Source organism: Microplitis mediator, chromosome 3 (assembly GCF_029852145.1).
Source record: "Microplitis mediator isolate UGA2020A chromosome 3, iyMicMedi2.1, whole genome shotgun sequence".
NCBI lineage: Eukaryota > Metazoa > Arthropoda > Insecta > Hymenoptera > Braconidae > Microplitis > Microplitis mediator.
Window position 1 is genome coordinate 22,970,293 of NC_079971.1, and position 15,405 is coordinate 22,985,697.

Genomic DNA, 15,405 nt, shown 5'->3' on the forward strand with positions numbered 1-15,405 from the left:
TCATTAAATCTGATTGAAATTTTTCAATAAGATTAAATCGGAAAATAATCGAAAAATAAATTTATCATTTTTCGCTTAAACTCGATTCAATCCTATTGAGCCAATCAGAAAGTTCCGATTTAAACCCAATTTGAATTTTTCAATCAAAGTTTTTGATTAGGGAAATTATGTTATCGTGATAATTTTTTTTTTCGACTTACAGACGTCATTCTTTTCCTGAAGACATTGAAAAACATGTGCCGACTATTTTTCTTACTTATCAACTCAGTTTTTGTCACTTCTATTATTATAATTATTAGACTGGGCCAAAAAAATCGACTATTTTTTTTTTTAACGATACTGTGAAAATATTATTTGGGATGACAAAAAAAAATTATTGTGAAAATTTGAGCCCTTAATAATGAAATTGAAAGGTGTATCATCGCAATTTTTGATTTTTTTTTTAATGAGCGGGTTTTTGTCTCGTAACTCTCAAACCATCGAGATAATCGAAATTGAGTTGGAAACATTTTTTGAAGGAAATTTGATACTCTACAAAAAGGGTTTGATTGAAATTTTTCATCAGTTAAACCGTTTCATTATAATCATGCTTTGAACATTGGTATGATTTTAAAATTTGATTGTTCAACTTTGGAATTTTTTAATATATGTAAAAATAAGTTTCCGGAGAAAGTCAATGAATATTCTTGAAGGAAATTGAATGCTCTACAAAAAAGGTCTCTTAACAATTTTCGCTAAATTCACTCCTTCAAAAGTTATTCAAGATTATTAAAGTCGTTTTACTTAACTTCAACCTTGAACAACTTTTGAAGGAGTGAATTTAGCAATTTAGTAATTTTTTAAAACTATACTGTCTTTTTTTTCTTCAAAACTAAATAGTTTAATATGAGCATTTTTCGAATTAAAAAATAAAATGATGCTTTTTTTCTTATTAACAATAGAATGAAAATGAAATTAGGATAAATTTTCTGTGTTAATTTTGTAGCGCAGTAATTTGTATCATTTCTTAAGTTTATGTAACTCACTGAAGCTTTATCACAATGTCCTAATCTGCCCTGTCATGACAAAACGACGTAGGGGAAGGTGGGGCAGAGCGGCCCCCCTGAAATTTTGACCAAAAAAAAAATTTTTTTTTTTTCGACTAATTACTATAAATCCGATATGTTTGCGCATTTTTACCCCTACGCATGACATTTGGGGCAAAATGGACAAGCCCAAAATTTTGAAAGAGTGATTTTTTCATATTTTTATCGTCAAATTAAAAAAAAATTATTATAATTCCACATTTCTAGCCCTACGCATAACACCTGGGGCAAAATGGACCAGCCGAAACTTCCGAAAAAATTATTTTTTCATATTTTTCGGCCGTTCCACTATGTAAGAGGCAAATTTGGTCACTAAAAATTTATAAAAATTAAATTTTTTTTTTTAGTTGATAAATTTTTGAAATAAAGTAAAATTATAGAATTGATTTTTTTTTTATTAAATAACAATTAGTAATTAAGGTAATCGAGAGTGAACGATTTTTTACGCTTTAAAAAATTTTTTTCGAGTAATATAAAACCAAAAATAGTCGTCAAGAGAAAGAAATACATTTTTAATGATGAAAACAATTTAAAAAAAAAAAACGAAAAAAAAAATTTTTTTCATCACTTTTTAAAGGGGGCCGCTCTGCCCCACAAAAAAAAAAAATTTTTTTCAGAATTTTGGCAAAATGTCCATAAATTTGTTCGAAATAGGACAAAAGTAAAGTGTTCTTATGGTTGAAAGCCACAAAAAATAATAATTGGCTTAGGGGGGCCGCTCTACCCCACCCTCCCCTATCTCAAAAATTATAGTTTCGAGAAAATAGCGTTTAAAGTTTTAACAGAATTTGAGTACAATTTAACAGAAAAATTAATTTCTGTTATGACAAAACGACGTATCTCGAGATACGATTTTTTTATCGTAAGAAACTAATGCTTGTTTTGGTAAATAGATGAAATTGTTATGACAAAAAGCTGTAACTCGAAGAATTAAATTTCCAATGCAAAAAAGATACGTTTTTTTTCATTTCTTTTATACGCACATTTGATCAATATTATTGGCATAATTAATTAAATTAGTAAAATTTTGATGATACCCTATTATTAAGTGACACTAAATAAACCTTTTTAGCTTTGTTACGACAAAACAGCGTATCTCGAGATACGTCGTTTTGTCATAACAGGGCAGTAATATTGTAAAGTATTTTTCTATCGTAAAGCACACTCTAATGCTTCGCATTAACAGTCGTGCAAAATATCTCGGTATTGAAAAAGTTCCCAGTTTGAGAAATTTTCAACTGTATTCTATTTTACAAAAAAAATTTTCTTGCTAACAAGTAATTATATTCTATTAAAATAAAAAATGATTCATTCTGTATCTTATTAATGGCAAAAATTAAAAATTTTTTTTCAGTAGTTTTCTAAAGATCTAAGATTACTCCGGAGCAGTGTATGATAAAATCTCCAAGTCTAGGTCTAAAAAGTAGACACTAAAATGTATAATTTTATTTTTTTTAGTTTTTGCTGTACAGCCATTTTCTCTAAGTTATAGTATGTTGAAAATCATTTGCAAATTTGGTATTTAGTAATATCTCTCGGTTTTTGTGACTGGTGTATTCGACGCTTTAATTACAATCATGATACACCTAACGATAATGGTCAGACTATCGAATTTAGAAATTTAATTCTTTTATATTACATATGTTTAGTGTAAATTACTAGAAGTTTAACACCAAACACGAGGATAAAATAAAAAACTGTATTATAAAAAACATTCTAGACAATTTCATCTAAAAATTAAATTTTATTGGAGATTTAAGTACAGAATGTATAGATATCTTATATTTTGAGCTCGTGGAGCTCATTAAAGTACATATAACTAAATATTTTAAACGATATAAGCTCAAAAATAGTAGAAAGTTGCAGAGATCATCTGCGGGTCAGCCGCTTTTCAGATTTTGTTTCAGTTTACTAACTTTCTTATCGTTAATTAAACCAAGAATTTTAAAAATTTGATAAATTTTTGGTTTTTTAAGCGTTATCTTGAAAGTTGTGTCCATGAATAATGTTGTTATATTCGTTACAGATTGTACAAAATTCGAGTTATACAGGATGGTTAAAAAACTGCCATCAGGTGTTGCACACGTAGAAACACTTAATTGTCCTTGTGGGTAGCTTTTTAAATTGGCCCACTGTGGCATGTTTAAATAATTGGCGAACTATTGTAGATTATTTGGAATCGGTGGACGAGCTTGTCGGTCACTGCGGCGCCAACTTGCCATAAGCGGCTGCATTTTCGCCCATGTGAATTCTGATGCTGCTTCATGATGTCTATGTAAAAGAATATATTTTTATTCATCCGATATTGACATGAATTCAAGTAGATAATGAGAAAATTCGCATTTGGTAGACAGAATAGAGAATAAGTTTATTGAAAAAATAAAAAAAATAATTCAAATTTTTAATTACAGAAGATCATACTCGAAAAAAACGAAATAGTTAGACTTTATGATACAGCAAGGGAGTTATAACTGTAGACATACATACAAATATATACATATTAGGGTGCTTTTATTTTTGCGACTATTTTTTTTTTTTCGCTCCCATCCCGAAATTTTGTTGGAAATACCCTCAAAAAAATTCCCTGCGAGTTTGATTCCTTAATATTAATATTAAGTACTCGACCGCAGCGTGTGAAGATTTCCCATTTAAAATACACGTAAACTTGGGTTTTTATTTTTTAAACTTCTATAACTCCGCGGCATTTTATGATATCATCTCGCCCGAAGTCGGGATTTTCTCAGAATTAAATGCTCTACAAAAGTGCCCGAGGTCGCGAAATCGTAACTCATATGGGTGGGGTAGTACGGACCTCTAAACCGAATTTTTTCATAGAATTCTTGTTTTTTCTCTCAACAACAAGACCTAACAGAAAAAATGTAAAAGACAATTTTATAGGAAATTTTATTTCCTACAAAAAAAATCCTGAGCACCAAATTACTAATATTGATATTTTCTGAGATATTAATTATTGAAGTTTACGTAGCATTGAATTCTCATAAAATGTCGAATCAAATCTTAGAAAATATTGATTTGTTATTTGACTAATATCTCAGAAAATATCAATCTGAGTGATTTGGTGCTCAGGACCTTTTTTGTAGGAAATAAAATTTCCAATAAAATAGTCATTTACATTTTTTCTGTAGGTCTTGTTGTTGAGAGAAAAAACAAGAATTCTATGAAAAAATTCGGTTTAGCAGTCCGTACTATCCCATCCGTATGAGTTACGACTTCGTGACCGCGGGCACTTTTGTAGAGCATTTAATTTTGAGAAAATCCCGACTTTGGGCGAGATGATATCATAAAATGCCGCGGAGTTATAGAAGTTTAAAAAATAAAAACCCAAGTTTACGTGTATTTTAAATGGGAAATCTTCACACGCTGTGGTCGAGTACTTAATATTAATATTAAGGACTCAAACTCGCAGGAAATTTTTTTGAGGGTATTTCCAACAAATTTTCAGGATGGGAGCGAAAAAAAAAAAATAGTCGCAAAAATAAATGCACCCTAATATATATATATATATATAAGGGCACATATGTGTCGAAAAAAAAATCTAAGCTACTGAAAAAACTTACTGCACACTCAATTGATCATATATAAGTCTCAGGGACCTATAAGGGCGTGCCGTTGCCGCGATAAACAATGCATCTTGAAAGATGCAATATTTCTGCAACTGAGGATCTCTGACATGGTTATGATCCTTCGATAACTCAAGTACATCATTCTTTATTTTTCCACGAGCAGGACAAGCATGACTTCGATGTTCACAGCATCTTATATATCTGAAATACATACACAATAAATTTATTTAAAAAAAGTAAACTTTCACGGAAAAGAAATTATAGTTGCTACAACAGCAGCTGTAGTTGAGGTTACTACAAGTCGGAGGATCCGTTAAAAGCCCGGATTTAAAAAAAAAATATTTTTTCGGTGCAAGACATTTTTTAAATTATGAATTAAATATGAAAATTTTCAAAAGAAAAGAAAAGCTTTCTCGGCACGAAAAAATCACTGCATTGTAATAAGTTTCTTGGGAAACGCTAAAAATCTGTTGTCCCAAATAATTTTAATTTTACTTTAATAATCCATAATTTCATCACCAACCATTTCATGAAATACATAATCCCTCAATAGCCAAAAAATTTTTTGTCATACGAATTACTTTTGAAAGCAAAATAAATTTTTGAGGATAAAAAATAATTATCTGAATTAAATAAAAATAAAAGCGAGGATTAATAAATTTGAAAAATTGATACTTTATAAAAGATTTGAAAATATTTCTATGAGTGAGGGCTACGTGTACTTAATCGTGTCAGCACAGGTCTCTATTATTGGGTATACGCTGTTAAAAATAATTTGAAAATTACAATACAAAAGGAATTGAATTTTCATAACTAGGTATTTGAATTGTATTTTCAATGAAAAAAGCTTCAAACATACGTAATTTAATAATCAAGCTGGTATTTAAAATTAAGATAAAAAATATAAATTTTAATAAACGTACTTAAAATTTATACGTGTTTTTTAAATTTTCAAAGCAAGTATTGAAAATTCTAAGACATATTGAGTTTTAATAATTCCAATTGAAATTTCATAATACTTTTTTGAAAATTCAAATGCTTGTATATGAAATTTCTGCGCGTGACGTGCTGCGCGTTCAGTAATCAAGGATTGTGTAGTGAAATATATAATATCTGTGTGAGTAATGTGAGCGATGTACATCAGACTTTATTATTGTTAAGTTTTTGATTCCTCAATAATATAAAGTTAATAAAACTTGTGACTGAACTGAACATCATTGACAGTATGATAAATGATAAAATGATACAGTATTAAATGTGATATACACTGTTAAAATAATTGTTTGAATTTTCTAAACATTGTATAACGCAATAAACACATACAATTGTGTTTGAAATTTCATTATAACGATCGTATAGAATTTAAAATACACGCTTTTGAATTTTCAAATAGACGCTTCAGATTTTCAAATACATTTATTTAAAAATTAAAAAGAAAGTATTTGAAAATTAAAAAAAAAGTATTTGAAAATCCAAAGTGTTAATTTGAAAATTCAAAAACATGTATTTTAAATTCTACACGGAAAGAAAATTATGGGAAGTTTTCCTATGCATTATGGGAATGGTTCCCATAATGGTATGGGAATAGTACCTATACTACTATAGGAATGGTTCCCATATATTATGGGAACCATCTCCATAATAGTATGAGAATAGTTCCTATACCATTATGGGAATGGTTCCCATAATGATATAGGAATGGTTCCCATACCATTATAGGAACCATTCCCATAATAGTATGGGAATGATTCCCATACTATTATGGGAATGGTTCCCATAATATTATAGGAATGGTTCCTATATTGGTATAGGAACTATTCCTATAATATTATGGGAACTATTCCCATAATGTTATGGGAACCATCCCTATAATATCATAAAATTCTTTTTTTGCACAATAGTGTAGAAATTTCCCAAAATTTGAATTTTCTTGAATGTTTTGTGCTGACAAAAAATTCTTGTTAAAAATTTTAATGTTTTTTTGCCAAATACGATTTTTTTTTTCAATTTTTGAATTTTTGTTTTTATGTTTAATAATATTTCTGTGTATTGTAGAAGTGATTACCATACTTCTTTAAATTAATTTTTTCATGATAATATGGGAACCATTCCCATAATATTATAGGAATGGTTCCTATAATAGTATGGGAACTATTCCCATAATATTATGGGAATGATTCCCATAATGGTATAGGAACCATTCCAATTGCATTATGGGAATCATTCCCATAATATTATGGGAATAGTTCCCATACTATTATAGGAACCATTCCCATAATATTATGGGAATGGTTCCTATAATTTATGGGAACGGTTCCTATAAATTATAGGAACCATTCCCATAAATTATAGGAATGATTCCCATAATATTATAGAAAGTATTCCTATAAATTATAGGAACCATTCCTATAATTATAGGAACCATTCCTATAGTGTTATGGGTATCATTCCCATAATTATAGGAACTATTCCTATAATTATGGGAAACATTCCTATAATTATAGGAACCGCTCCCATAATTTATGGTCGTAATTCCTATGTTGGTATAGGAAAAAATTTCACAAAATTATGGGAACCGCTGCCATAATTTTCTTTCCGTGTATATGAAATTAGTAATGAAATTTCAAGCACATGTGTTTTAGTATGTGTTTATTGCGTTATATACAATGTTTTGAAAATTCAAACAACATTTTTAACAGTGTATATTTATACTTAATAAGTCATGTGTCAATTACCTGGTATCCTTGGTAGTTTGATAACAGTGATATGAGTAGCCATCATGAATTTTTTCAAAAAACTTTAAACGAGAGTTTTTACGTCGATAAATAACTCTATGGGTCATGTTTTTTTTATATTTATGAAAATATAATGTTGAAAAAAATAAAATGCTGACACGCGCTATCACAACACCAAGTTTGGCGGGACACTAAAGCTCTTGGCAGTGCAGCCAGACCGTACCCTTTTGTATCCCCTCCTGCCATCACACTCGCTGCTATTTCTGCACAGGAAGGGGTAAAAGCCCCAATACCCGACCAATCAACTAGTACCCGACCACTCATGTATTTTTATATCTATATCTACCAAATTTAACAAAATATGGATTTACATACATTTGTGATTAAAAGTTGATTTAAAATTTTATATAGAATATACAATTAACGTTTTTAAATTTTCAAATATACGCTTTCGATTTTTAATTACTTTTTTTTTTTAATTTTCAAATACGTTTTATTTCATTTTTAAAACCATGTATTTTAAATTCTATACGATATTTGCAATAAAATTTCAAGCAAAAAATGTATGATTTTATGGTGTTATATACAATGTTATAAAATTTCAAACATTTATTTTAACAATGTATAGTTGCATAAAAATTAAAGACTATGAGGTATTTAAAGTAATAAATTGTTTATTGACATTATAAATTTTTTTTTTATTAAGTATTGCTTATAGCAAGTAGGGGAGGGTGGGGCAGAGCGGCCCCCCTGAAATTTTGACCAAAAAAAAAATTTTTTTTTTTTCGACTAATTACTATAAATCCGATATGTTTGCGCATTTTTACCCCTACGCATGACATTTGGGGCAAAATGGACAAGCCCAAAATTTTGAAAAAGTGATTTTTTCATATTTTTATCGTCAAATTAAAAAAAAATGATTATAATTCCACATTTCTAGCCCCTCGCATAACACCTGGGGCAAAATGGACCAGCCAAAACTTCCGAAAAAATTATTTTTTCATATTTTTCGGCCGTTTCTCGATGTAAGAGGCAAATTTGGTCACTAAAAATTTATAAAAATTAAATTTTTTTTTTTAGTTGATAAATTTTTGAAATAAAGTAAAATTATAGAATTGATTTTTTTTTTTATTAAATAACAATTAGTAATTAAGGTAATCGAGAGTGAACGATTTTTTACGCTTTAAAAAATTTTTTTCGAGTAATATAAAACCAAAAATAGTTGTCAAGAGAAAGAAATACATTCTTAATGATGAAAACAATTTAAAAAAAAAAAAAAAAACGAAAAAAAAAAATTTTTTTTATCACTTTTTGAAGGGGGGCCGCTCTAGCCCACAAAAAAAAAAATTTTTTTCAGAATTTTGGCAAAATGTCCATAAATTTGTTCGAAATAGGACAAAAGTAAAGTGATCTTATGGTTGAAAGCCACAAAAAATAATAATTGGCTTAGGGGGGCCGCTCTGCCCCACCCTCCCCTAATTAAAATTTTTTTTTAAACATTTAAAAAAGTAGAAACGTATTCGTTGCAGTAAATCACCGCTCTACACAAATTACATGTATGTAACGTGCTTCTCTCGAATGATGCTTCGAAAAATAGATTATTGCTAAATTCAAAAAGGACGAAATGTCGACCTGAAAGATTTCTAATTCTCGCAGGACAAAGAATGCGTGTGAGCGAAATATTTGCTAACGTTAATCAGCTGAATCTGAAATACAAAAGAAACTTTGCATTTATTATAATCGACTTCATAAGTACAACAATAAAAAAAAGACATCAAAAAATATAAAAGAGATTGCCAGATATGAATACGCAAAAATCTAAAAAATAATATTGAGCTACGAATATATTTAAAACTTTATTTTTACTGATCAGACAGATTTCTCTTACATTGGTTCGTCCTGGCATTCTTATTGTTAATTAATAAGTTTTAAAAATTTTTTTTATATTCGAACAAGTATAAGAGATGATAACAATCATGGGGCTTAAGTCTATAAGAGATTTAATACATTGGTGCTGAAATTATAATGGTTCTAAAGTCAAATGCATTTAAGTATACTAGTGATTAAATTTGAAAGACTAAAAATATTTCTATCTGAAACAGTCATTGGAATTAAATACATCCGGCATAAATATCAACTGCTTCGTAGCTATATAGGGAACAAACAGCAACTGACATTTTGTAGCATTGTGGGTAACTAGCTTTGAGGACAATTCGATGACACCCTTGTTGATGCAATAAAAAGATTGTGACTCAGGTTTTGAAATTGAATGGTGTAAAAATTATAGTTCAACATCTTATTGATTAGACGATTGCAGGAAAAATATCACCTGCAAATAATATAAGAGGTTTCGGTATCCGATTATTCGTGAAACCAGAGATCTATTGATTCGTTTTGATCTATGGAATCTCTGAACGTTGAGAACAAGATTTGTTAATTTTGTTTATGCTATGAAATGGATCAGTACACGGAGAAAAAAATATTGTTCTCAGAAGTATACTGTATAGTTACAGTAACAATACGCTATAGTTATCTACTAGATTGTTACTGCAACGATCTACTGTATCGTTCTGACAACAATACGGTGGATAGCTCTGAGACCTATACGGTATCGTTCTGAGCCCTATCTGACGTCACGCGCGTTGCAAATTATATGAGATATTTAAAAACCTTTATCATTTATAAATAAATGATAAGCAAATAACTTTCATTAAATAAAATAATTTATAAAACTGATTTATTAGTTAGTTATAATCTAAATAAATTTTAAATATAAATATAAATATATCTTTTAATTTTTTGAATTTATTTATTATTAATTTTATTTTAAATTAAATAATAATTCAGATCTCATTTGTTTATTAATTATTTTTCTACTATTTACGTATCACATTTAAATTATAAAACATCGACTATATATAATATTTAGATTTTTGGTTATGAATGTATATTTGATTACAAAAAGCATAAAAAACACTTATCAATAAATATATCAACATAGTTATGGAGATTCTACTGTTAATTTATTAATTATCCGTGGGTCCATATTTCAACATCACAATTATTTTTTACACTATTTTTTTTATTAAACGTCTGCTAGCAATAATTATACAATATTCAAAAGTTGGCGCGAAAATGGATGTTTAGTTAGGTTAGACGGTGCCGTGTGAGGTGACGACTACGGAAAGTCGTATAGGGCTCACAGCTATCTAATAGATAGTTACTGGAACGATACGGTATTGTTACCATAAGCATACGTATTGTTGTGGTAACGATCTACGAGTTACTATACTTTAGATCGTTCGAGGAGCAATATTTTTTTCTCCGTGTACTTTCGTAAGATGTTTGATATTTCATTCATCGATCAAATAGATGATAATTTGCTGATGCTGAAAATTGATATCATTTATCAGTAGAGTTTGGTAGGATCAACAATTGCAATGTGTGACATGATAGAATTTTTTAGATTTCATTCATACTTATGTGAAAAAAAGGCTTGATTTATTTAAATTCTAAAACGTTTGTAATTTAAAACGAGTTATGAGAAAATTGATATAGGGAATAATGCAATAAATGGATGAAGTGTACAAGTTTTACAGATAATGAACTTAAATAAGAATCTTTCGTTTTAAAAAATTTGGTGGCCCTGAAAAGGGCCGTTTTGTTTAGTTATTTGAATTGATGTTCAATTTATGAGCTGCTTTTTTCGGTTTTCTTGGGCAACAAGACAGCTTGGATGTTGGGTAAGACTCCACCTTGAGCGATGGTGACTCCTGAGAGAAGTTTGTTCAACTCTTCGTCGTTACGGATGGCCAATTGGAGATGACGTGGGATGATACGAGTCTTCTTGTTGTCACGAGCAGCGTTGCCTGCCAACTCGAGAACTTCAGCGGCCAAATATTCCATTACAGCTGCGAGGTAGACTGGAGCACCAGCACCAACTCGTTCTGCGTAATTTCCTTTACGCAACATTCGGTGGATACGACCGACTGGGAACTGGAGTCCAGCACGGCTTGAACGGGTCTTTGACTTGCCCTTTACTTTGCCTCCTTTACCGCGACCAGACATGATGATAAGTTTTGAGGTTAAAAAACGTGACACAAGTGAACAGAGCGAACTCTAGGTTTGTTATACAAGATGGCGCCGAAAAATCGAGTGTTATCAACTTTTCATCGGGACCTGCGACCCAATCCGGAACGAGTTTCTATCTCCTCCACCAGTTCTGCGTTCTCATTGGCTCGCAGGTCCCGATTTGATTACTATTGTTGTTATTTTTAAGCCGTCGGTACCAGCGCGCTAATAAGATTACATTTATCCCCTCTACTTACTTTTACGCAATTCCATTGGCCTCGCAGTTACCGATTCAAAAGTTATGGCATCACCTCGAAAAAAAATTTTTGCCACAGTCCGACTACTCTCTAATAGTCAACTCATCGCTCCGTCATCATGCCTCCGAAAGCAAGTGGTAAAGCCGTCAAGAAGTCTGGTAAAGCCCAGAAAAACATCACCAAGGGTGACAAGAAAGGACGCAAGAAGAAGCGTAAGGAAAGTTACGCTATCTACATCTACAAAGTGTTGAAACAAGTTCATCCCGACACTGGAGTCTCCAGTAAAGCGATGAGCATCATGAACAGTTTCGTCAACGACATCTTCGAGCGTATCGCTGCCGAAGCTTCAAGACTTGCGCACTACAACAAGAGGTCAACCATCACCTCCCGGGAGATCCAAACTGCAGTTCGTCTTCTGCTTCCTGGTGAATTGGCCAAGCACGCCGTCTCTGAAGGAACCAAAGCTGTCACTAAATACACCAGCTCCAAATAAATTTCCTGATCCAAATCTTAAAACAAAACGGCCCTTTTCAGGGCCACAAAATTTTTTAATACGTAAATTAATCTCAAGTTGAATATTAATCGTTAATGACGTTTACTAATAAATATATAATGTCCTACCTACAACTAAAAAAAATCTATAGAATACCCAACCTTGTCACTGTCTTGGCAAATCCATAGAAACTCCCTACAAATTCTATAGAAAATCTACTCAAAGTGTCTAGATAATCTATAGATTAAACTGTCATAGAAAATATGAATTAATTTCCCCGAATCTTTTCTTAAGACGCCCTTGAAAAAAAACGCGCAAAAATTCTGCGCATCCACATTTGCGCATGCGCAAAAAAAATTATTTCTAAAGAAAAACTCCTAAGAAATGATCCTGAAGTTAGCCGACGTCTTATAATTTTTGAATTTTTTTTATAATGATAAATAATAGTAAAAAAACTTTTTGAAAAAACTGTACCTATAGTTTATTAAATTTTCTACATGTGCATTTTTTTGTATTTGTGTTTTTTTTTTAAATTAATGGGTTAAAAAAAATTTGAAAATTTTTAATTGTCTGCTGATTTCTGGATCATGAAGTTAACAGACAATTAACAACTTTCGAATTTTTTCTTCAACGATTTAATTTAAAAAAAAAATAAATAAAATTATGCACATGTGGAAAATCACAAAAACTACAGGTGCAATTTTTTAAAATATTTTTTTTTTTTATTATTTTCTCAATTTTCTCAATTTTCTCTACTCCAAAATATTCAAAACTTTAAACACCACGTGAAGTATTCAAATTACGCGCGCTGACAATTCGAGATCGAGATATCGAATTCTTTAACCTTCAAGCTTGTAATTATTTATATAAAATTTATATCTTAACCAAACAGTTCAATATTTAATTGTATATATTTTAAATAATTAGCTGAATTGTAAAAAATCTGTTATTGAAAGATGGGCAATTCGGCTACGACAGCAGAAGTGAAACCGATAAAAGGTGATAGTAAACCTAAAGATGACAAGAAATTAAAACCTTGCTGTGCTTGTCCGGAGACTAAACAAATCCGCGACAAATGGTGGGTTTTTTAAATTTATTATTTTTATTAATTATTATAATTGATACTCTGATTTTCTGTAACGATTTATTATTTTTTAATGACGATCGTATTTTTATTCAAAAAACTCGTGGGAAAGGAGTTGGTTTTAACCTATAATATGATGCAACATTAATGAAATTTGTGAAATTAATTATTAATTATTATTTTAATCAAAAAATTTTTTACTATCATAAATGAAACTGCAGTTTAAAAAAATTTTTTTTTCTATTACAAAAAATTATTTATTAAAATTAAAAAATTTTTCGATGTCTGACACTGGGTATCATAAAAAATTTTGCAGAAAACTTTTTAGAATTATATTTAATTTTTTTGAGACATGGAATTTATAAAAACGTCTAATAATTTTTTTAAAAAAATATTTCAGAAAATTGCACCTGTAGTTTTTTTAATTTTCTACACGTGCATATTTTTAGTTTTTTTTTTTTTTTTAATTAAACTTAAAAAATAAATCCGTAAATAGTTAATTGTATGTTAACTTTAGGATCGGTAAAGACAATGAAGTTGGCGGACATCTGACAATTTTTAAAACTTTGAAATAATAATATAAAATGTTTATAAAATAAAAATAAAAAAATGCACGTATAGACAATTTGAAAATCAGTAGATGCATTTTTTAAAATTTTATTATTTTATTTTTTTATATGTAATTAAATAATTGTCTTATGTCTGGTACATTATGGTGTATTAAAAAAATTGACTAATTTTTTTTTTCTTCATTATATCGAAAATATTGTTGGAAACGACGAAAAAAAATACTGTGAAAGTTTGAGCTCTTGATATTAATATTAACAACTGCCGCATCGCAATTCTCTATTTCCCGTTTAAATAACATGGGAAAATTTATTTTTTAAGCTTTGGAATTTTGTAGCTCACGGTGGGATCAATACTTTTGAATGTTCAAGACACATTCTTATGGGAAATTTGACGCTCTACAAAAAAGGTCTCTTATAATTTTTCGATATTTTTATTTATTCAAAAGTTATTCAAAGTTAAAGTTAGATTGACGATAAATTTTTACATTTTTTAAATTTTTTGACGCAACCATCAACTTTATCGGAAAATTTTATGGGAAATTTTTTGTAGAGCATTTTATTTCCAATAACTTATCTCAGAGATAATTTTCGATACTTCTTACAAGTCGTAAGTTATTTGCAATTAACTGAAAATTTAATGTAATTAATTTTAAGCAACAAAATTTAGATTATTTCAGAAAATTTTCAGTTAATTGCCAATAACTTACGACTTGTGAGAAATATCAAAAATTTTCTCTGAGATAAGTTATTGGAAATAAAATGCTCTACAAAAAATGTCCCATAAAATTTTCCGATAAAGTTGATGGTTGCGTCAAAAAATTTAAAAAATGTAAAAATTATCATCAATCTAACTTTAACTTTGAATAACTTTTGAATAAATAAAAATATCGAAAAATTATAAGAGACCTTTTTTGTAGAGCGTCAAATTTCCCATAAGAATGTGTCTTGAACATTCAAAAGTATTGATCCCACCGTGAGCTACAAAATTCCAAAGCTTAAAAAATAAATTTTCCCATGTTATTTAAACGGGAAATAGAAAATTGCGATGCGGCAGCTGTTAATATTAATATCAAGAGCTCAAACTTTCACAGTATTTTTTTTTTCGTCATTTCCAACAAAATTTTCGATATGATGAAGGAAAAAAAAATTAGTCGATTTTTTTGATACACCCTACTGGTACATTTATGAGTATGAATGTAGCAGACATCAGACAAATTTAAAATTATTAATTACTAGAGTAAATGATTAATAAAATAAAATTTGAAAAAATGCACATTTAAAAAATTTTGAAATTAACAAGTGCGTTTTTTTCAAATATTTTTTTTTTAATTATTTACTCTATTCATTTATAGTTTTAAATTCGCCTGTCTGCTATATTCACACTCATACATTTACACTCATGGATCATTAAGAAAATTTTTATTCTCTTCCATAATTAATTTCCGGTTTCATATCAACTGATCTAGACACATGATCCCACGTCAACTCGTACTACCTTCAGGACATGACTTTTTGAATTACAGGATC

The 15,405-nt window shown here is 29.4% G+C and overlaps 3 protein-coding genes across 3 annotated transcripts; 1 reads left to right on the forward strand and 2 right to left on the reverse strand.

Annotated features, from left to right (window-relative positions):
* Positions 1 to 2,838: 2,838 nt before the first annotated feature.
* Positions 2,839 to 7,582, reverse strand: LOC130665356 (uncharacterized). The gene is made up of 3 exons (XM_057465690.1): positions 7,405 to 7,582; positions 4,664 to 4,870; positions 2,839 to 3,356 (listed from the first exon to the last, which is right to left on the reverse strand). The coding sequence occupies exons 1-3, from the start codon at positions 7,509 to 7,511 to the stop codon at positions 3,245 to 3,247; spliced, it is 426 nt and encodes a 141-aa protein (XP_057321673.1). The 5' UTR covers positions 7,512 to 7,582; the 3' UTR covers positions 2,839 to 3,244.
* A 3,302-nt stretch (positions 7,583 to 10,884) lies between these two features.
* Positions 10,885 to 11,513, reverse strand: LOC130665431 (histone H2A). Its single transcript, XM_057465813.1, has one exon. The coding sequence runs from the start codon at positions 11,470 to 11,472 to the stop codon at positions 11,095 to 11,097; it is 378 nt and encodes a 125-aa protein (XP_057321796.1). The 5' UTR covers positions 11,473 to 11,513; the 3' UTR covers positions 10,885 to 11,094.
* A 313-nt stretch (positions 11,514 to 11,826) lies between these two features.
* On the forward strand, positions 11,827 to 12,427 carry LOC130664770 (histone H2B-like). Its single transcript, XM_057464860.1, has one exon. It carries the CDS (start codon positions 11,851 to 11,853, stop codon positions 12,223 to 12,225), a length of 375 nt encoding a protein of 124 aa, XP_057320843.1. The 5' UTR covers positions 11,827 to 11,850; the 3' UTR covers positions 12,226 to 12,427.
* The last annotated feature ends 2,978 nt before the right edge of the window (positions 12,428 to 15,405 follow it).